General features: G+C 35.5%; 1 protein-coding gene across 25 annotated transcripts in view; it reads right to left on the bottom strand.

The window, feature by feature from the left end:
• Positions 1–24,784, bottom strand: part of Erc2 (ELKS/RAB6-interacting/CAST family member 2) — an 877,829-nt gene that overhangs the window by 548,583 nt on the left and 304,462 nt on the right. For all 25 annotated transcript variants that reach the window (XR_007346866.1, XR_007346870.1, XR_007346867.1 and 22 more), the window contains one exon: positions 18,473–18,640. Coding sequence is in view for 18 of the 25 variants with exons in the window: in XM_048801108.1 (XP_048657065.1) it covers positions 18,473–18,640 (168 nt within the window). In the remaining 7 variants the exon portion in view is untranslated. The remainder of the gene's footprint in view (positions 1–18,472; positions 18,641–24,784) is intronic.

Here is a 24,784-nt window from a genome sequence, read left to right as displayed (position 1 = left end):
TTCATTAGAGATATTGGTCTGTAGTTTTCTTTCTTTGAAGTGTCTTTGTCTGGTTTCGGGATCAGGGTGATGTTGGCCTCATAGAATGAATTTGGAAGAGCTCCTTCTTTTTCTATTTCTTGAAATAGCTTGAAAAGTATTGGTATTAATTCTTCTTTGAAGGTTTTGTAAAACTCTGCTGTATACCCATCCCGTCCAGGGCTTTTCTTGGTTGGTAGTCTTTTGATGGCCTCTTCAATTTCTTCCTTTGTTATTGGTCTGTTTAAGTTGTGTGTGTCTTCCTGACTCAATCTGGGCAGATCATATGACTTAAGAAATTTATCGATATCTTCACTATGTAGATAAATGTAGAGTAAATTCCTCTGTTAAACAAACCAAACCAAACTCAGAAAGTCAAGGGTCATGTGTTCTCTCTTATATGTGGAAACTAGAGAGGAAAAAGAAAAAGAAAGGTGGTGGTGGGAATCTCATGAAAATTGAAGATACATATTTTTATTTAAGTGCATTAAATGCCTGGATCTCTGGCATTCTGAAAGTTGGAGTATTTTTAAAATTAATATATAAATTTAATAATAATACTTATAATTTGTATGCTTTCTGTATATAGGTTCAGGTAAGCCATGTACATGTGCATAAATATATATACATATATATGCTCTATATATATACACATGACCATACACACACACACACACACACACACACACAACTAGGTATTAATATAAATGGGTTTGAAGGTTTTTTTCCCCAAGAAAACTTCAATGTTCAAGACTCCCAACCCTTCCTGGGAGTTCTAATTCCTTCCTGCATTAACAGAAAACATGAAAAAATGCTGCCACATGTGCCTGACTGCAATCCACACCAGCTCCATAGAGTCCACCTGCATCTTAGCCTCATCCACAGATGCCACCAAGTGACAAAGAACTTCAGAAGATTATGTTGGTTTTGCTAGAGTGGGTGAAAGGTCACACAGTAACAGAGCTCAGTTTTTAGAAATGAATCTATAATAGAAACAATGGGAAACAAGCTGTTCATCTACTGGGGAATGACCCACTAATGGATGTGGAGTACTGAACAGCCATTGATAGCAAGGCAGGTCAGTGTGCACTGACATGAAAGGACCTCCAAGACCTAGTACAGGAGAAAGGCAAGTTATTTTATTTCTCATCACATATGATCTCATTAGGTTAGGAGATTCTCCACAATATAAATATAGATCCCCACCCATACATACAGTTTGTCACTAATTTGAAAGGATATGCTTCCAAATAGTGAGTGTGGGGAAGTGAAACAACTTCAGTGTGTTTAGAAGAGTCAAGGGGAATTTACATTTACTTTTTCCAGAACATCATTTGGATCTTTATTTTTTTCTTTTAAATTTTATTGGTACATTATAATCATACATAATGGTGGAATTCACTGTTACATGTTCATACATGCACATAATTTGACAATATAATCTGGCCACTATCATTCCCCATTATTTCCCCCTTTCTTCCTCCTCTTTCCTCCCCTGGTCCCTTTCTTCACTGTATGGATCTCCCTTCAATTTTCGTGAGATCTCCACCACCACCTTTCTTTTTCTTTTTTCTCTCTAGCTTCCACGTACAAAAGAGAACATATGAACGTTGACTTTCTGAGTTTGTTTTGTCTAACAGAGGAATTTACTCTACATTTAAAGTATTTTGGTATATCTAAAATATTTTTGACAATGTAATTTTGTTTTTCCATTACTTTATCATTTAAAAACACACACAATCTATTAGTATCCTGAAAGATGTGTTCTGGGGCTGGGGTTGTGGCTCAGTGGTAGAGTGCTCACCTAGCATATGTGAGGCCCTGAGTTCAATCCTCAGCACCACATAAAAATAAATAAATGTATTTTTAAAAAAAGATATGTTCTGTAACATACACAAAGAAGTCTGGTGTCTTATTCTGGTTCATTCAGGCTGTAGTAAGTAGAGACAAACACAGGTTTGCCAGGAAAAGAGGGCTTATGGAAGAGGCAAAAGAAGACCCAGAAAACTGTAGGCAACTGTATGCCCAGGTCCTGAAGAAAATAGAAACTCCATTTATGATTTGCCAGAGGATCAAGAGGCTCATGGGTAGCACAAAAAGGCCCCTTAGTCATACCTCACTCTCTCTATTGCCACTGCTTCTGTGGCTACTACCAATACCTTCTTTTCTCTCCACTTCACAGCTTTGGCTTGGTTCTTGGATTCTGCTGTTTCATGGCTTCTGCTAGGTGCTTCCTCTTTGATTTTTCTATCAATTTCTCTGCCACTCTATGGGCTTTGTGTCTTCATTATCAAAGCATATTTGATAAATTCATCTCCTCTTATCTCATTTAATCCTTGGAAAAACTCTCCAGAATTTAAGGAGACAAGTGACTTGTCCTTCTAGTTATTCCAACCCAAAACCTAAAAATCTGTTCTTGAATAATCTCTCTTCTCAAACCTGCCCATCTCCATTTCCTTCACACATTCCAGCAACTAACTGCTATGGTCTGTGTGTCTTGTCCTACCAAAATTCATGTGATAAAATACAGAGTGAGGATAGAAGGAAGTGGAGCCTTTGGGAGGTGACTGTGCCTCTTTCATGACTGGGATTAGTGCCCTCATTTAAGAGACATAAAGAACCTAAAGCTTCTTAGGGTTTCTTTTTCTCTTCTTTTGCCACATAAGAATACAGGGAGAAGGTCCTTTCTTTGGACCAGAAAGCTGAACTCACCAGACATGGAATCTACTAGCACCTTCATCCTGAATTCCCCAGCCTCCAGAATTGTGAAAAATGTTTTTGTTATTTGTAAATCATCTAGTTTATGTGATTTTTGTTCTAACAATGTGGATGAACTAATAAGACACTATCCCTCCACAATTCATGACAAAACTATCCTACTCTCTTCACTTCCACATTATCACTGGGTCCAGACCACTGTCACTCCTCACCAGGATGTCTGCAGCAGCTCACAGCCTCCACTCAAGCCCCATATGGGCCACTGTCCACACAGCAGTCAGAATTCTCTTAAGAATGCAAATCAGACCATCCATTGCCTTTCTTAAACTCCTCCAATGGCTTCCCACTGAACTAACAACACAATTCTATTTTCTTGCTGTGACAGACAAGACCCTCTTTGTCCTCATCTTTCCAACTTCTCCACCTTCACCTTGCTCCTCCACGTTCCCAAGCTTCACCCACTCTACTTGGGCCTCACTGATTTTCTTTGTCCTGTGGCACACTAAGCTCCCTCCTGACACTCTGGGTACTTGCACCTCCTTCCATATATATGTTCTCTTTCATATTTAAAAGCTATAGAGGAAAAGGAAAAAGAAAGGAGTAGAGGGATATCATAAAAATCGAAGGGATATCAGTAGAGGAGAGGAAAGGGACTACAAGAAGGGAGGAAGGAAGGGAAAGGGGAAATAAGGGGGAATGATATTGACCAAATCATACTGTTATTTTGTGTGATATATCAGATCTCTCACATTTGCCAATAAATGGACCTTTCACATGTGTTTGTTTTCTTCTCCCTCTCATGACCCCTCCATATACACCTGTGAAACACTAGAATATAAGCTCCATGAAAACAGGAATTTTTTTGCCTGTTTTCTTCATTTCTTTATCTCCTACCCATTTTTACGGAACACATCAAATAATACCTGTTGAATGAACAAATGAATAAAAAAATTTTCAGCCAATACACAGCCAGGAAGACATAGACTTAGAGCTCTAAACCAGGCATGTTTCTGACCTAAAACTCATGAACCCAGCCACTATGCTATGCAGTCCTATATCCTCATTCCCTCATCTCTCTTACAGGGACATACTTCAAACAGGACACTTCAGACACAGGAATTACTCAGTGTTTCCTGAACCAGCCACATTTTTTCACCCTATGTGTTATTTCTTCTGTTGCAAACCTTTTCCCTTCATCTTTTCCCCACTTGTACACAATTTTCATTCTTCACCTTTCAGGGTTCAACTAAAGTGTCTCCACTTCTATGATGCTTATCTTGATGTCCTTCCCCACAGGCACAGGAATCCCCAGTGTTTGTATAGTTCTTTTGGTTTTGCCTGTATTATTCTAGAGTGCTATTTTGGTTCTGTATCTACAAATGGGAAGGACCTAGGAACAACCATGTTGCCTAACTTACCCTGGGAATTCTACATCAATATGTATTATAGACAATTATTAAATCCATTCTAACTACAGCCACTTTGTACATTAAAACTTTATAAAATAAGAAAGTCCATCAGAATTGAGTACTACCAACTTTAAAGGATTAAAGACTATTTGACATTACAAACAGGCTTGGTATCTGTCAAGTGTTTAATAAATGTGATATGCTATAATTATTTTAGTCTTGATGATATATACGACTCCCTATAGGCAAAATGCATTAAGCATTAATGCCATTAGTAACTTCATTCTGAGTTTTCCAAGAATGAAGCACTTTAATTAGGTTAGTCACCAGTATAGAGAATTAGCTCACTAGTAAAAACAAGAAGTATTATTTTAGAAATGTTTCTAATTGAAATTATAAATTTCAGCTTATAGGTAGCACAGTGTCCAGAATAAAAAAAAATTCTGTAATAATTTATTACTAAAGGACTGGTATTATAGCAAAGTGTTATAAAGATGAAAATAAATGCAAAGATTTATTTACTTTTCCATAGTCAGTCAATGCAGCATCTTCCCTGGCTTTGAAAGATTCCAAACCTTGTAAAGAGTCCTTGATATAAACCAACAGCCACAATAGCTACAGAGGAAATTAAGCACAACTACACATTGCAGAATTGGGGAAGATATATAATACAAGACGGTTCCATCATTAAGAAAATTAGAGTAAAGTTAAAGAACAATTTTAGAAACTCAGTGTTAACTATCATGAAAAGGAGAGCAGAGAAAGTGACACAGTCCATGACATTCCAGAATTGCAGGCACCAACAGCTGCTATCAGCAAAGATCCAAAAGTATGTGCAGTGTGTTAGTCTGCATTCTGTTTCTGTGACAAAGTAGCTGAGAAAAATCAACTTAAAAGAAGAAATATTTATTTTGGATCATGATTTCAGAAGTTTCAATCCACAGTTAGTGGAGTCTGTTGCATTTAGGTAAATGGTAAGGCAGAAAGTCGCGGCAGAGAGGGTATAGTGAAGCAAAGCTGCTTGCCTCATGGCAGCCAGGAAGCAGGGGGTTGGGGGAGGCTGGGGTCATGTTGCTCCAACTAGGTACCACCTCCTAAAGCCTCCACCACCTCCCACTAATATCATCAGCTATGAAGACATCAATGGATTAGTCCATTGATGAAGTCAGAGCCTTCATGATCCAATCACTTTCCAAAAGCCTTACTTCTGAACATTGCTGCACTGGGGACCAAGTCTTCAACACATGACCATTTGGGGGACACTTCAGATCTAAACCATAACATGCAGAAATGAATATAAGAAATACATCCAAAAAACAAAGGAATGAATGAGAAATTAGCTTGCCAGAAACCTATCTACACAAGTTCTATAACTGACCAAAAGAAATATTTTCAAGTTGCTTAGGTCTTAATTCTCTCTCAAATCTTATATAAATTAATAAGCACCCTTTTCTTTTTTATGTTTCCAAAACTACTCTATGAAACAGTAAGATATCATGGTCATGAACTTAGCTATACTATATTTCATTCAACATATGGTATTACTTTGAAATTCACTTTCTAGAAAAAGAAAAAACTGGCTTACTTCTTCTAGACTGGGATTTAGATAAACTCAATTTACAAAACATGCATTGGCACACTTTGACAAGTCCATATTGAATGGCTTCAGCACGGAAAAAGATTAAAAAAATAAAATTAACAAGGTCTTACTACTGTTTCATTTTTAATATACTTTCTCTCTAAAATATGTCAGAAAAATATTTAGGATTCCTTGAGTCAGAGTTATGTTTTACTAATCAGAAAACACCTAGTTGTAAGACTGATGGAAGAATCCAAGCAAAAATAAAGTTTTCTAAACTTCTGAAGTGAGAGCAAGATAGAAATTAGATCTCCTGATGAATGATACCCACAAATGTGGGTAAAAGAAATGATATCAAGCCAAATAGGTGCAGCCATCATCAATGCCTAGCTGCCCAAGCCATTTCCAGGGAAGTTATGGAGAACTGACCCTGACTAAATGGAGTGAGTCATCAGCAGGCCCCTGACATCAGCCAGCTGCAAAGTCTTACAGGGACTGGGCTAGATTGAAAAAAGATTTCCAAAAGCTCCAACATAAAAAGCTTCCCTATCAGATTTCCCAATGCTTTCTTCTAGGTCTTTTACATCCAAATTACCCCCTCATAAAACAAAGTCAGGAAAACTACAAAAAAATTAAAAATAAGACTTTTTCCTTCTGCATGTATATTTTGGTTGATTTGATAAAAGGTCTGAAATCATCTTTATAGTCAACGTCATCTTAAAAATAATTTAGCAGCAGCAACATCTGTATAAATGAAGACATGAAGTCCCAAGGTAAGTGGGAGACTTCTTGTGGTTTATCCCTGGTCATTGGAAATGAATCAAAGAACCTATGCAGGCAACTCACTCATTTATTTTTATTTCATTTTTGATGTTTTATTACATAAATATCAAAATCTGCGAAAGTAGAGAAAATAATATAATGCATTCCACATACTCATTTCCCAACTTAAACAAGAATCTACTTATGACTACTTTTGTTTCATCTATCACCCCACTCCCCTTTTCTATTCCCCTAATGATTTTAAATTAAATGCCAGATCTTATGTCATTTCATCCATAACTAATTGAGCTTATATGTTTAAGAGACAAGGATTTCTCACCTTAAAATTTTTTCATTATCACACCTTAGAAAAGTTTACCAAGGATTGTTCAATATCATCAGTTTAACCTTTAAATTTCCCGAGTGGGCTCACAATTTTACCATTTTTTATTTGAATCAGAATCATAATAAGGTCTGTACACTATGGTTGAGTTTTATGTGTCCTATATATTTTTAACCTATAGTTTTGCTCTCTACCTCTCTAGTTCCTTTAATATTTTGGGGTTTTTTGTTAACAACAACTCATTCTCATTTCCTATGATGGAAATAAACACACTGCACTCTATGGGGTTGTTTGTCAAGTTACTTTCTCTCCTTTGTATTTCCATGCAAGACAACTTCATTGGCAATGGAGCACATGGAGGCACAGGAGGCACAGGGCATTTGACAGAGATCCATTAAAGTTCAATCTCCAGACCAATTAAGTTATTGGCAGTTACAAAATACTCATGGTCTATCATTGATTCTTCATTCGTCAGCTGGAATTATTTTATAATCTACCCTTTGATTACCCTGAGGTAAAATTTATATTAAAAAATTATGATGAGTGTTCAATTCTCTCCCTTTACTTACCAGTTTCAAAAATAACAAGTTGGTTCCACAGATTCTACAAAAGAATATTTTTAAATAGTTATTACCCATAAGTCATGCTTTACACATACTTTATCTGCCACTGTTGCTCAAATTCTTTGATTAGGGGTACATGGTTAGCCAGTGAGAGTCTCTCAGTCCTTTTGATGTGCTTCTCTCAGCCTGTGTAAGCTTTCCTGTTTTACAGCATGACAAGATGTTACAGGCATTGTTTCCTGTCCCAGACATAGATTTAACCAGCTCTATAAAGGCTGTTAGTAGGAAAAGAGTACAATTTGACAGTAGGAATGCTCATTGCTACTAGATTGATCCTTGTTTCTAGGACTTTTCAGGGGCATAGCTAGGATATATATTAGTATATGGATTACAATTAGCATATGTATCCTATATATTACATATAAAACATACATACGCTTTAAAGTATGAAATACAACATGAGTTCATACTGATATTCCAAATGAAACACAGGGCCACAGTACATTCACTTAACTTCATTAATATTGCATATGTATTTCCTTTTTCTCACAGGCTGGAAATTTAAACTCTTTTTAAAGACACCTGCAGAAACTTTCATTTGCTTTATTTCATTCTTCACATACATCTGCTTAGAATAGAAATACCCACACTGCAACCAATAATACAATTACTGAAAAAGGTTTAAGATGTTTTACATGTCTATATCCTGGATTAGATCCCACTGGAGATGTGCACTTATAAAACTCTGCTTTAAAGTCACTTGGAATAGATCTTCTCTGTGTGGTTATGCCAGTCATCTGAATGATGATTCAGACAACACAGACAGGTTTGGTTCATTTTCCTTTTAACTTTTTAAGGATTGCCTTTCAGAATTTAATTTTGCTTTGTAATTATGTAAAATATTTTCATGGTCCCAAAGTCAAATCTATAAGACAAGGTATATGCTCAAAAAGTCTAGGCTCTCTCCCTATTCATTATATCCTATGATCTCCAGTATTTGTTAATTTTATGATTTTTCCATCATTTTTATAAAAATAAGCAATTTCACACATTCATAAATTTTTACAGTCCCCCAACTCCTTTGATAAACAGAAGCATATCATATACTCTTTTCATCACCTTCTTTTTTTTTCTTGATTTGACAAAATATACTATGGATCCCTCCATGTCAGTATACTGATGTAGTAGAGTTCATCTTTTGCACAACTGCATAACACTCCATCTTCTGGATCATAATGATTTATTCAATCAGTCCCATCCTACAGACATCTTGATTGTTTCCAGTCTTTTGCTAGTACAAACATGTTGCAATGAAGTCTTGGATGTTTTATATTTTTACCAGTATACCTTTGAGATCTATTTCTACAACTGAGATTGCCAGTCAAAAGCAAACACATGTGGAATTTGCTAAATTTTGTCAAATTCTCCTCTGAGATGGAATTTACCACTCTGCATTATTACTACCAGCATTATTGAAAGGCTAATTTACCCCCCACCAGTCTTGCCAATAGATAATGTTTCAAACTTTTGGACTTTTACCAATGTAGTAAGTGAAAAATGATTTTTCAATGTAGTTTTAATATGCAATTTTCTTATCATATTGAATATCATAATTTAGGGAGTATTTACATTTATTTTTCTATGTAGTGTCACTGTGTGTATGTGTGTGTGTGTGTGTGTGTGTGTGTGTGTGTGTGTATAGATTGATAGCATAATTATTCTATAGGGTTGTTGGCCTTTTGGGTTTCTATTTTTAAAATCATTACTTACTAGAAATCTGAAGCCATTATCTGCAGCAAAACTTGAGCATCTACTTCCCAAGTTGTTACTTGTCTTTTAATATAATAATTATTGCCATATAAATTACTTTATTTTACACATTATCGCTACCAAAGATTTGCTTGGTAGTTAGAACTTTTCCCCACACCTTATTTATAGAAGAGTTAATCAATCTTTTCTCCTAGTACCAACATTAAAGCATTGCCAAAGTCTAAATATCTACATTAATAACAATGATAAAAGAGAATAATAGTTCATTAATAGATCCAACAAATATTTTTGAAGTTCCTATGTTGTGCCATGTATTGCTTTCAAAGCTCATATATCCCAGTGAATAAACCAAAGGTCATTTTCTTCATGAGACTTATGTTGTATGAAGTTTTATATAAATACAGGCCAATAAAAAGTCAAAATACATATTCAAGTGTAGCTTAGTAATGAAATCTCCAGCTAGATACAATGTCCCTGAGGAATAAGATTATATTTTTGTCTTCTACACAATCTTCATTGGAGATTTTTCCAAGAAAATACACTTGAGAATTCAAAGATTTGTAAGTGACGAGGTCTGAAAGTATCATAACAGTTCTTTTAGTCATCAATGATTTTTATGAACTTACTGGGATGCTTTGTCAGATGCCTAAGGTCTTCCTGGGGTTGCTCTGGAAGGCAACCAAGAGAGGCAATCTTGTGTGAATCAACTCCCAATCATTATATTTTGAGTGGTAGTGTTGGTATTGTTTATTTCTTGCTTACTTCTCTGTATTCCCAGCACCTAGCACCATGCCTAACACATAGTAGATACCTTATAAATAACTTACTGGAGATCTCACAAGAAGGTTACCAAAATCATGCTATATACCTAATTTCCATATTAAATGCTCTGTCTCTGTGTAATTTAAGCTTTTCCTAATTAAATCTTTACAATTAATGTACTTAATTGATGTACCAAATGTACTTTGTAACTTGGGATGGGAGCAAGGTTAAAGAGTTAGCAAATCCTCAAGCTGCTCTCCCAGACACAGACAGGTCTCCGGCTACATTTTCAAGTAGCTCCACATGCCCAGCTTGCCATTGCTTTCTTCCTGTCCTACTCTCAGAAGAGCTGTCAAAGGTAGTCATCAGTGTGGAGACAAGTTACCCTTCTCAAAGTTGATACTGCCAGCACTGGACTAAGGATACACTGAGAAAATGAGGAGGTGGAGCCTCTTTTTTTCCTTTACACTGGCCAGATCTCAAGGCCACAAGTCACAGTCTCTTCAGTTTCAAATTAACCACAGGCAAATAACATTGTAGGGATCAAACATTGTTCTTTTGTATTCATAAGAATTTAAGAAATTGCCTTTCATTTGAAAATTTTAAGAAATGAATGCAATAAAATAAACTTCATAGACTTGAAGATAGAAATTCTTGCAACAAAATCAAACTCCTATGGTTTAAAATGGTCCTCATCTACACAACTTATTATCTCAAGTTGTATTCCTTTTATTTAGTAAGAAGAGTTTTATTAAAACTACACTACTGTGTATAGAATAAATATCTGTATTTAATTTAAAGAAGAAAAAAAAAGTGAAGTTCATATTTAAAAAGGTGAAATATTCTTGCAGAAGTCCTGCTATCTTACTTCACTCTTCACATTTTGGTTTGCTGTGTAAATATACATAAAGAAACTTCACTGTAGCAAATGTTAGCCCTTCTCCAGAGGGATGCAGGCAACTGTTACAAATGTGGATCCAGAGAACATAATCACAATGTACACTGGTTATTTCTAAAGAGTGCCCCCCCAAAAGAAAAAAAAAACTGGATGGAAGTACTTAATAAACTCTGTTTTCCATAAACTTCATTTTTAAAAAGGAAAGAATGTAAGCTTGGGGGTCAGTGAGAGTTTTGTTGGATTTCCCTCCTCCTAAATTCTGTCATCTCCTTTTTTAAAGTGGCAAGTCAGTTTCCCACAGACATGACAGAAATACATACTTTTATTTTCCCCCTGCAAACCATTTACCAGTAAGTAACACTTACCAGTGGCTGTGTATTTTCTCATAGATGATTGGTTAATTGGATATTGTCACTTCCAGTCACTGCTTATTATAGACAAGTCGTTTTTTCAAACAGAAGTATAAGCAAACAAAAGTACTAATGATCCATTTCTTTTCTTTCAAAGAAATAAAGAGTTCTGATTCCATATCTTTACACCACAAAATAATGTACATAGATTATGCAGGGATATAATATAGAAATTTAAAATGATTCAGTTATCTTAATTACATGTTTGGCTGTATGGGTCAAATAACATCCTGATGAGCTCAAAAAGAAGGGCCAAATTCTTTTGTTCCAGTAGGAAAATAAGTTACTCAAAATACGCTGACAATAGCTAAGGCTTGGAAAGTTTTTGATTAAAAAAGGATTTTTGTTGGAATACTTATAATAAGATTTGAGTTGCAGTAACAATATAAAATTGAAAGCAGAATTCCATACAAAAAGAGCACTGTAAAATATCATTATTTTGGTACAATGGAAAATAAGGTGTTTGTGGTTTTACTCTATAAATTCTGTGTTGTCTGCTCATATGTATTCCTTCTTGGCCTTTCTCTGAATAGCCATTCTGATTTCCAAGCCCTTCTGCACCAGATTCATTTGTGGTGGGGGAAACCCCATCATCAACATCTTCTAGATTCTACTTTCTTCCTCCATTTTATTGGCTTTTCAGGACTAATTCATGAACACGCATCACATTGGTGTTCAGTTACAGGGCAGACAATGAATTTTCCTAATCCATTTAGCGTGCTGACAGAGCCATGTTCACAATTTATAGAATTTCCTTTTAGACATCTACCTATTTCACAGTTCATTAAGATTCAAACTGAACACCTGTGTTTACGAAGTCAAAAGCAATTTTATCCTAACAAGGTGTTAAATAAGGCATTCTCTGAAAGCCTGAACAATGAAAATAACAACAAAGTACAATACTCTTGACCTATGAAACAAGATGATGTCAGTAGCTACATGTGCCATTCTCTAATAGTCCAGAAATGACCACAGAACCACCATAAAAGCTTTTATAACAAACTTGGGATGCTCCCTTGCATATATTTTAATTCATTTTGTGTTTTTTTTCTTAAGAAAATAAAAGCACCAATATAGTCACCAGGATAACTGAAAATCTGAAAAACAGCTAAAAATCTTTGAAAATCAAATGTGCCCCTTTATACAATCCCTTCACTGGCTAGATACAGGGGCATTTTCTGCATTCTGAGGCTCACAAAGCTTGACCCTGGCTCATTTTTATGTGAACCCAAATTTTCACATCATTAATAAAAAGAGAATCAAAACAAAGCCCACAGACATTAGGGGAGGGGAAAGTGTGTAGTTCCACACTGCGATCATCCATACTCTCAAAATGGAAAGAGAAAAAAATAAAATTCACGTAGCAGAGGTGGTGACCCTTGTAACGACTGTGGTTCCCAATCTTTTTTTTCTTCTACTGGTAATAAACCATTCTGCAGACCTCCCAATTGTGGCCACCATGATAGTTACTGCTTTGCAGGTTTATGTCTTTTTCTTGCAGTTAAGAGTGTTATCAATAAAAATTTCAAATGATGACTTTCCCCGTCAAATAAAAACATCTTAAAATGTGAAGCCAACAAGAGGCTTAGAGTAAAAAAATGCAAATGACACAGGGCTTTCTTTTGTATATTTTTCCACCAAATCTCTTAAGTTATTAACTTTAAAGACATTCCTTGCAAGCAAGACAATATACCCTAAATGACACTGGGGTAGTGTGACAGTCTTAAAAGTTGGTTTTGACATATGCTACTAACTTTTTTTAAAAGCACCTCAATTTTAAATGCAGTGATTATGAAGGGCTCCAAACAAAAGTTTACCTAAAAAAGGACACTTAAATATTATACTTTGAAGGCTGACATGAAGTGATTAAAAAGACAGCTTGCCAGTTAACTACAGCAGAAAATGAAAAGAAAAACTGAAATAATTGTGTAACAGTAAAGGATGACTCCTTGTAAATCACACCTTATATACTGTGGCAAATATTATTTCCATGCATTTAAAAAAAACTCCTTCCAAACCTGTGAGTCCTGAAAAATGAGTAGTTTCTTAAATATGTGGAATTGTTTGCAAGGTCCCACAGGGAATGTGTCTACTCCCACAGTCTTTGGAAGCCACATGGCATTCCCAACTCCCTGTTATGGTGTCCTCTTTGCCCACAAGTTGCAGCTTTGCCATAAAGTGAGGCAGAGACGCCATCCCAATGTTAATAAACTGAGAAGCAAGGACACAGAAAACTTGTTCTTTTCTCTGTGTAACAACATTTTCATTGTTAAAAGCTTGGATTTTATGATTCATCTTGCAAATTGGCAGGCCAAGTTTGCACCCTGGTCTTGCTATCACACTGAGTCATCTGTGACTCAGTGACTGAGAAATACTGCCACAGGCTCAGAAAATGCTGCCTCTACCACCAGCACCTTACACAAGCTCCTTGCAGAAATGATCATGCAACTTCTGTTAAAAATCCATTTAATTTTAATATTACGAATGTCTAACACACATATCATGAAAAATCTAAAGAACACCTTGGTCTCCACCACTCAAAACAAAGGAATATACTGTTGCCCATTCTTTCCCTTTTTTATACATAGTATGCAAGCATACATGTGTGTATGTATATATGTATGTATGTGTGTGTGTATATATATGGGTGTGTGTGCATGTGTGTGTGTGTGTGTATATATATATGTGTGTAAAAGTTTTTTATTTCCTTAAAGATGTTCATGGAACATCTTTAAGGAAATAAAAACTATACAATAAACTCTACTTGATATACTAGGATTCTAAACTTTCTGAAAAATGGAAATTTCCCCTAAAGGTTGAGCAACAGCCTTCATCACTATGGCCACAACATTCTATTATAGGCATAATGTTACCATGAGGATGTAAGTCCCAGTTATTCATTCTTAGCTCCTTTCTTAGACAATACAAGATTATAAACATGCTTGAAAGTACAGTGAATTCATTGGTTAGGACAGAAATACAAAACTTGCCACAAACTTTGCCATTAAGTTTAAATAAGAACTAGGGTTGTGGCTTGGTGGTAGAGTGCTTTCCTAGCACATGTGAGGCACTAGGTTCGACTCCCGGCACCACATAAAAATAAACAAAATAAAGGCATTGGGTCCATCTACAACTTTAAAAAAAAAATAAAAAGATTAAATGAAGCCAGGCACAGTAGTGCGCACCTGTAATCCTAGCAGCTCGGGAGGCTGAGATAGAAGAATTGCAAGTTCAAAGCCAGCCTCCTCAAAGGCAAGGTGCTAGCAACTCAGGGAGACCCAGGCTCTAAATAAAACACAAACTAAGCCTGTGGATGTGGCTCAGTTGTTGAGTGACCCTGAGTTCAATTCCCAGTACTCACCCTCACCAAAAAAAAGATTCAATGAAGTAATGCATATCAGTTTCCTAACACAAAGGAAGCCCTCAATCCAGTGGAACTCTTTTTTTAAGCAATAAAAGGAAGATGAAGTCCAATTAAGACTCTGGAATTATTAGTAGCCAATGATAATGAAAGCACTGGGAGTTTATGGTATTATAAATCAATTCTGTATCATATATCCATATGCCCAAGACAGTGTCTACTTGATGAGGGCAGGAACTATATCTATCATTTAAAAGGCATTCAAAGAGTATGTATTAAGTGAAGAAAATGCACAAAATCCATAGGACAAAGATCATTAAAGTGAAGGTCTAAGATCATTACTGTGAAGGTCTTGGAACTGCTTCAGAGTATATGTAAACCCCCTGAAATTATATACATTATTACATGTGATTTTGAGTGTGTATCTGCCAAGGTGAATTTTCTGGAGAAATGACCTAGAGATAGTATAAGATTCTCATATGTACTGATTTTTTTAAATTAGGGACCCTTGCTTCAGAGCTGCACTACCTTCCCCTGAATATTTTGCTCCTTGCCTGCATAAATATGAAATCCCTACATATTTTCATTGATTAACAAGTTCTCAGATATTTACTCTTAGAAGAGTAGTGACCTATCTTGAACAAAAATTAGTACAAACTAGCATTATGATGTGTTATATTGTCATATAACACATCTTCCAAAAGCTACATGTAGAAGTCATGAAGCCTGACGGTCTAGAAATCATGCTGGGTTGGGGAAAAGTGTACTTGCCAGGAAACAAATTTCTTTTTCTTTTTTTTTTTTTTTTAATTTTAATATTTATTTTTTAGTTATCGGCGGATACAACATCTTCGTTTTGTATGTGGTGCTGAGGATCGAACCCGGGCCGCACGCATGCCAGGCGAGCGCGCTACTGCTTGAGCCACATCCCCAGCCCGAAACAAATTTCTTAATCAGGGGACAGAATTAAGTATATGGTCACATTCATAGTACCTTTATTTATCTTCAATGCTTTAAGATATTAAGAAAAGTGACTCAATTGAAATATGAATGTATGGAGTTCATAAATACACTTGTCAAAAATTCAAAGGAGAGTCACAAAGGTAAAACAAAATGGATAAGATGAGAAGTGACTATTTAGAATTGACTTGCCAAAACATCCCCTATCAACAGTGGTACTGCTAATAATAACAGCAGTGACGGAGGCACTATTTGTAGCTATAGCCCTTTACTATAAGCAAAGCACTTTTCACACAGATGTGTCATGCTGACAAAATGACTGCCATTTTATAGACTGACATATAAAGGCTCATAGAAGCTCAAGTCTGACCCACATCATACCATTTCTGAATAGGAGGCTGGGGAATGTCCATACATCTTCCACTTCTAAATGCTATCTTTTTAATCTAACATTTTGCTTCACATGGCAGAATCATTGTTAGGCCTTCCGAATTTCTGGATATGTTGCCAATTATTCATTAAGGTTCAGAAAAAGCAAGGCACTTAAGAAAGCCAATTCATTATTATCTATATTGCTGGATATATAATATCCAAATATGGATATTATCCATATCCATATTTGTGTTAGTGAATGAGGAAGTTAGTACATAGAAAACATCAAGGGAAATAGCAAAATAAGAAACTTGGCTTTGGGGCCCTTTGAAGCTATTTTAAAAAAATAAAATGTTATGTTAAGAGCAATGTGGTGTATCTCTGTGTGTGTGTGTAATTATTATTCCACTGATTTATTGCACGCATGTCAAAGAGTGTCTGGGCATTTGTACAAGTTAAAACAAACCAACCAAGGAGCCAAGCCACACAGCCACAAACCCAGACAACTTGCCTCCTACCCCTCACTCCACCCTTCATCCTACCACCTCCCAAACACAAATTCCCTACTAGCAAAACCCTTCTGTACAAAAATGAACTATTAAGCCAGAGACATCTATCATTTATGAGTTAGGAATGAGTTAGGAACCAAACTGCAAAGAGTTATCATATGTAACTTCTTCTGAGTATGAGCACCATATTCTTCTAATGAATGTTTTTTCACAGAACTGGCGATTGACCCTAAGAGTACTCTACCACTGAATTACATTGCCAGCCCTTTTTATTTTTTACTTGAGACAGGTTCTCACTAAGTTGCCCAGGCTGGCCTAGAACTTATGATCCTCCTGCCTCAGCCTCATGAATAGCTGGCATCAGAGGCATGATCCACCATGCCTGGCTTTGCATGTTCATTTAAATCCAGACTTTTTGTTGCAGGACAAAAGGAAACAATCTCTCCTCTACTCGCCCACTAAACCACCACATGTTAAATAGGAAGACTCTTTTCCCTTTGCTATTCCAAGGAGTAGAGAAACCAATTTAAAGTATTTTACTCCACCACCAAAAATCCTCTGCTTATGATCCAACAATTAGAGCTAATTTCAACCTAAATTGCTTTCTTTAAGAGATGGATAGCATTAGGTAACTTTCTCCTCTGCATTTATATACAAAGATATCTAACTAGGAGAAAAAAAGGCAAAACAAATTCCTTGGATATTTCCTGCTAATAAAATCATCAATTTCACACTCAACTTCAAAGCAGTGGACTTAGAAAATCATCTCACTATCTCTGCCTCAGATGGAGAACAATTTTTTTTCTACTTCAAAGCACCATCTCCTCATTGGGTCATTTTAGTTATTGAATGTGGTGCAGAAGCTAGCCACATCGCCACTTTTTAAATGATATGTGTAGGTCTAATTTGGACTACGTTAATTTGAAAGAGATAAAATACAAGTAAAAGAATAAGAACAGGGTGAGAGGCCAGGGACTACAGCATACATACATCAGTGTAAGGTAGTGGGAGGAAAAGCCTTTATGAGCTGACTTTTCTCATTTTTGCCTTCTGGAAAGGAATTATCAAGAAACCTGACTGCCTGTTTGGGCAAGCAGACTGCCTTGCTCGTCAAATATCTTCCTACCCAACACACAGCAACACAATCACATTAACTTTATCAGAAATCCTAGTATTATTGATAATTTAAGACAAAATATGGATCTAATCAGTTGTTTCATGAAGAAAAATTCAAACAGGGGTCAGCAGACTATCTGGTCCAATTTAGGGTAAGAGACTAGCTGGGTATCCCAATGCCCACTCAACCCTCTTCTGACAAAAACACATTCTTTGCTAAATTGCTCACTTCTGACAATTGTTTGATTTAATTAGTTTGTACTTTTGTATTTCTTAGCAGATCCAAAGATGTAATACAATTAGGGGAAACAGGGTGATAGAAGAATGAACAAAAAATATATCTTACTAGCCTAAGTATGAATAAGAAATAACCAACACCACCTTTAAGAAACTTAAATGATACTTTCTTCAATGAGTAAAAGAATTTTGGAAATTGAGGATACTCCTTATTAAGAAACCCCTGGAACTACAGGTGCCAAGAGGCAGACCTATACAAATGATGTACAGCAAAGTAAGGAACTTTTATGATTTTTGATAAAATGAAAGACCTCCAGATCAATCCCTTATCTATCATTTCCAAATCCAAAAAAAGCCCTGACAAATGAAAAAAAAAACTCCAAGTGTGAATCAAACTCCTTTGGTGGCACCACACAATGCAACCTGACAGGAGAAAATTTATATAGTCATTATCCTTCTTCAGAGTAAGAAAATTTTTCTGCAGAAATATTCATGGTTTTGCTTATAAGGTATTGATGCAGCCTCACTGGGAATGTTATACAAAGTATGATACATGCAATAGATCTCACCTTTCCAAAATTCCAAAAACCTGAATTCCAAACACACCTGGTCGCAAGGGTTCTTCCAAAGAAAGCTGCTCAGATATGACATCTCTGACATCCAGAATCCCGAGACCATAACTTACCTCAGTCTGAAGAATGGCAGCCCTTTGTTCTTTGGCAGTAAGCGACTCTTTAAGCACTTCAATGTGTTGCTTGCAATCTGAATTTTGATTGCTAAGGGTTTCAAGCTTTGTTTGTAAGGCAAGAAGTTCTGACTCCTTCTTTGAAAGTTCCTGCTTCAGTTGATCAATCTGTGAAATAACAAAATTGCAAGAAATTAGAAATTATACTTTACATTTGACAGCTACGGGTTTCTCTCAATTTTCAATAGCCAATCCAATAGGACAGGCCATGAATTTGCTTAAAGAAATGGTCTTGATTGCAGGGGGCTCTGGTCATTGGATTAGTTGGTTTGACAAGGTAGAGAATACAGGAGGAACAGCAAGGTTGGGATACAATTAAATTTTGGACACGTTTGATGAAAGTGACAGTTTAGGCATAATATTGTATATATGGAGGTCAGGTGCTCATGGAAAGATCTGAGTTCTGTATAGTTGATTTAGCAAATATTAGTTTATATGTGAATATTTAAATCACAAGAGAAGAAAAGATAATCTGAGAAGAGTATGAAAGACAAGAAGTCCAAGAACAGCTATGTTTAAAGATCAAATCTTTACTGGGAAGAAATAATTAAAAAAAACTAAAGGAGTAGTGTCCTAAAAACCAAGGAAGTATTGCCAAGATGAGCAGGAATTCCTGACTTGTGAAATATGATAAATGGCCTGCTTTATACATTGTTCTAATGATAAAATGAAATCACATCTGCAAAAACCCTATGTATATTGTAAATGTTATATAAATGAGATATATCCATAGCTCCAAGGGGAGGGTGGGAGAAGGAGGAAGAGAGACATATAGCTTGAGAAGCAGTCTTGGGGGCCTAGGATACATACTATAGAAACAACATCAGTAGAGTACCTTCTATCCCACTGGGGCCCTAGGTTCACAATGAAATGAAGGCTTCTTGAACAACTCTACTCATCCATGAAACCCCCAAGCCTATTGCCATTGTCTTCAGGAGGGTCAACAGGGAACTAACAAATACAATTAACCCAAGATAAAACTCCACTGTGGAGAACTAGAACTCAGTGGCAGAGCACTTGCCTAGCACATGTGAGGCACTGGGTTCAATTCTTAGCACCACATAAAAATAAAAAGAAAAATAAAGACATTGTGTCCATCTACAACTAAAAATTATTTTTTTTTAAATTCATCATGGAGATGATCATTCAACAGAGTCATTTAACCAAAGATAACACAATAACAATGTGTGTGTGTGTGTGTATGTGTAAGTAACAGAACACACACATACACACACACATATGGGTTTTGTTTTTATTTATATTAAATGTTGAGTAGACATAGAACATAAAGTGTACAAGGAAAAGCATGTACATGAAATACAAGTAAAAGCAGTATCCATCATTCAATTCACCAAAGCAGGAAAAAAAAAATCATTAGAATTACCTATGCCCCATCCTATATCCATCCTAAATTTGGAGTTTGTCATTTCCTCTCTTATCTTTTAGGCTTACCATATATTTCTGCATCCATAAGTAACATGCTATTTGGTTCTGCATATTTTTCAATGTTGTGTCATGCATACTTTTTAAAGCACTTCTGTCCTGAAAGTTAAATCATGTCCATGTAAACCTATGTACATAGAATTAATTCATTTTCAACAAAGTACAGTATTCCATTGTAAGACTTTGCCACAATTTTTTGTTCATTCTGCTGATAAGTATCTGGGTTTATTCCTAGGTGCTTCACTATTACAAATAGTGCCATTCCAAATATTCACTTTCATATATATATATATATATATATATATATGAAGAGAGAGAGAGAGAGAGAGAGAGAGAGATCAATCTCACTTGGTACAAACAGCAATCATTTTCTTGCACATCCATCAGGAGTTAAACTGCTGGACCACATAGCAAGCACATCTTCATTCAATTTCACTAGATAAAACCAAAATGTTTTCCAAAGTAGTTATATTAATTTGCATAACCATGAGCATGCCAGTCACTTACAAGTATGCCAGTTACTCCACATCTTTACCAACATCTTATGACACCAGTCTTTTAGATTTTTGCCAATCTGATATGAGTTGTGGTAGATGGTCTTCAGAAACAGCTTCCACCAATCCCTTCCTAGCTGTGTACAAATGACACTCCTCACAATAAGAAATAGAGTCTGTTTATCCTCCCTTGCATCTGAGTTAGACTGTGACTTCCTTTAAACAACCAGAAGAAACAAAAGTATCAGTATGATTGTCCCAGCCCCAACCTAGAGAAGACTAGCAGCTTCAGCTTCCTCATACTTGAAACCATTTTACAAGTCCAGTTACATTGCTGCCACCACCATGATGAGGAAGCCAATACTAGGCACATAGAGACTCCATACAGAAACAGAGAGACCTAGTGATAATGGTGGCCCTGTCCTGTTTCTGGTGTCTAAGGAGGTATTTCAATGATTCATCATTTATCTTTACCACATTTTCCCCCTTTAACATATTTTGGAATGAATGACATTAATGGAATTTTTAACATTAATCTCCCTTTGAATTATCACTTTTAAAAACCTTGCTTAGTCACGATGTATTATATTTTGATGTTACTGAATTCAGCTTGCTAATATTTTGTTAGGAATTTTCATCTGTTTGTGAGTAAGACTAGTTTGTAATTTTCCTATCCTGTGCTGTCTTTGTCAAGTTTAAGCATTAGTCCTACAAAGGAAGTAGGGGCTATTTCTTTTAATGAAATGGTTTGTGCAAACTTAGGATTTTTTTCCCATTAATGTGCATTAAAAGTCACCAGCAAAACCATCTAGAGCTGGTATTTTCTAAATACTACTACTTACTACATTTCATCTAAACTTTTACAATGTTTGCAGTAAAATTTCATAAAACTCATTTATTTTTTATATATCTTCTTTTTCATTCCTAATATTCTTTACTTTAACTTTTCTTTCTTGATGACTCTCAACAGAGGTAACAGCAAGTTAAATAATCTAATCAAGGAGCCAATTGTGGCCATGTTGATCATACAATTACATTTTCACTTTCTATTTCATTAATTTCTGCTCCTATCTTTTATTATTTCCTTTCTTCTACTTTCTTTGAGTTTATTCTATTTTTGTTCCCTAACTTTTTAAGTTAGAAGCTTATCTCACCAATTTTCATTCTTTGTTTTTTTTTTTTTAACCTGAGATTCAACACCCAGGGGAGCTTAAACACCAAGCCACATTCCCAGCCGCCGCCCCCCACCCCCCGCCCCCGCCGTCTTTTTTATATTTTATTTTAGAGACAGGGTCTTGCTGAGTTGCTTAGGACCTCTCTAAGTTGTTGAGGCTGGCTTTGAACTTGTTATCTTCCTGTCTCAGCCTCCCAAAATGCTGGGATTACAGGCTTGCATCATTGCACCTGGCTCCCTTTCTCATTTTACATGAGACTTAAGACTATAAAGTACTCTGTCAGTATCATTTGAGCTTGATCCCAGTAATTCAATTTGTAGTATTGACATTATTATTCAATCCTAAATATTTTCTAATCTCACTATTTCCTCTTTAATCCATGAATAATTTACAAGTACTTTTCTTAATTTCTAAATGCAAGGGTGTTTGCAGGGCGGGGGGGGTCACTTCTTGCTTCTTGTTTTTTTGTGGGGTTTTTTGGCATTTTATTCATTTTATTTTTTTAAATATACTACAGCAAAATGCATTACAATTCTTATTACACATACAGAGTACAATTTTTCATATCTTTGTATATAGAGTATGTTTCATTTCTTGCTTTTCAGACAAAGAATGTGATGTATTTACTACTAAGCATTTGAAATGTGTTATGTTTTGCTTTACCAAATAATATATACTTAGACTTTTCTTAAATGAACTTTTTTATATTGTGTGCTTGAAAAGAATTTGTATCCAACAAATGTTGGGTGTAATATTCTATAATGTACATCGCATTACATAATACTTTAAATTGGGTAGGTTAAATCCCCCACCTCTTGATGTTTAAAATCTGCTTTCATCTGTTGATTAAGTTATAGGATTCCTTAGAAGATTGAGATCTACTATGTGGATGAACTTGTAGTACTGTTGATTCTTATATCTCTAAGAATGGTTTCTTTGCCTGAGAACCTACTACAGTTTTTCTATGGCTAGTTTTCAAGTAGTGTGTCTTTTTTCATTTTCAATGTTATCTTTGATCCTCTGTTGAAGGTGTCTCCTGTAAACAGCAATACCCACATTCTTGTATTCGGCCTGGCAAAATTAGGTGGAGGATTATCAATATATGTGATGTTAATTCAATCCAGCTTACCTTGTGCTTTCTATACATACTATCATTTCTTTTTCTTCTCATTTGTTTCTTGGTGTCAATGACTTTTTTCCTCATTCCATTTTTTTTTGCAGATAATTTAAAATTTCTGGCTTTATTTATATTTTTTACATTTATTTTACTTTATTTACTTCTTTAAGTATTTTTTTAGTTCTTGATGGGCCTTTATTTATTTATATGCGGTGCTGAAAATCAGACTCAGTACCTCACACATGCTAGGCAAGCACTCTTCCATTGAGCCACAACCCCAGCCCTTACTTTATTTACTTCTAATCTTTAGCTCATTACTCTGGAAATTATAACATTTGCATTTAAAACACTCTATCTTCTGAAGTCGATCTATTATGTTTATTTCTCAATAATATTAGGCCCGAGGCATAAGTCCACCTACCACCCTCTTCCCACACAAATCATTATTGTCATGTATTTTTAGTTCTTTCCTATTTTTTTATTCATTATTACTTTTTGACATCCACGCTAGTTTAGATTTACCCACATGTTATTACTATCTTTGCTTGTTATTCAATCTTATACCTCACATATTCCATTAACAATCTCATTCTGCCTGAAATGCATCAACTATACAACTTATAAGGGATTAATATCCAGAAAATATAAGAAATTTTACAAACTTGATAGTAAAAAAAATCCCTTAAAAAATGGGCAATAGATCTAAAGACATTTCTCAAAAGATGACAAACAAATGTCCAAAAAGGTATATGAGAAAAATGCTCAAAATCACTAATCACCAGAGAAATGGAAATAAAAACCAAAATGAGATATTACCTCACTTCAGTTAGAATAATTATCATCAAAATGCCAAATGATAACAATTGCTGGCAAGTATGTGAAGAAAACAGAACCCTGTATACTGCAGACAGAAATTTAAATTAGTACCAAGAGCCATTATGGAAAATAGCATGAAAGTTCCTCAAAAAATTAAAAATAGAACTACTATATGATCCAGCAGTCCTACTCCTGGGTATACATCCTAAGGAAATGAACTCAATATGCTGAAGAGACATCTGCACTCCCATGTTTATTACAGCACTATTCACATTATCCAAGAAATGGAAACAACCTGAGCATACATCAACTGATAATTAAGAAAATGTGGCAAATATACACAAAGGAATATTACTCAGCCACAAAGTGGACAAAACCCTGCAGTTTCCTACAACGTAGATTGAACTGGAGGTGATTATGTTAAGTAAACCATGCACAGAAAGACAACTTTCACATGATCTCACTCATATGTGGAATCTCAAACAGTCAATCCCACAGAAATTGAGAGTAAAATAGTGGTTACCAGAGGATGGGAAGAATGAGAGAGGGAGGGATGGGGAAAGGTTACCCAATGAGTAATAAGTTCCAGTTGTATAGAAAAATTAAGCTATGATGTTCCATCTTTTAAAATTTGCTTTTGTAGGGTTTTGTCAAACTCCATTTTTATCTGAAAATATATCAATTTTATTCTTTGTTCTTTAATATTATTACTGAGTATTAAAAATAACTTTAGAGGTTAAAAATATTCTCTTTCAACATATTGAGGATATTATTACACCAACTTCCAACTCCCAGAAGCTACTGACGTCTGAAGCTATCACTCCAAATTCATCCCTGTAAAGGCAATTGGACTTACCAATAATTGCTTTTTAATAGACTTTACATACTTTATAACTCACCTGTTCAAAGCATACAGTTGATAGTTTTTATTATGTTCAAAGAATTTGCAGCCATCCTTGCAATCTAGTTTTGGAACTCTTTCATCATCTCAAAAAGAAGCTTGGATCCATTAGAAATCATTCCCCATTCTCCACATCCCATACCTAGCCCGAGGTAAGTAAGAATTTACTTTCTACCTGTATGAATTGCCCTATTCTGCATATTTAACATAACTGCAATGATACAGTATGTACACTTTGTGAGTGACTTCTTTCATATGAGGCTGTTTTTAACATTCATCCATGTTGCATGGTGTATTGGTACTCAT

This window comes from Marmota marmota, unplaced genomic scaffold (assembly GCF_001458135.2).
Source record: "Marmota marmota marmota unplaced genomic scaffold, marMar, whole genome shotgun sequence".
NCBI lineage: Eukaryota > Metazoa > Chordata > Mammalia > Rodentia > Sciuridae > Marmota > Marmota marmota.
Note: the sequence above shows the minus strand (reverse complement) of the source record. Positions and strands in the feature narration are given on the sequence as shown.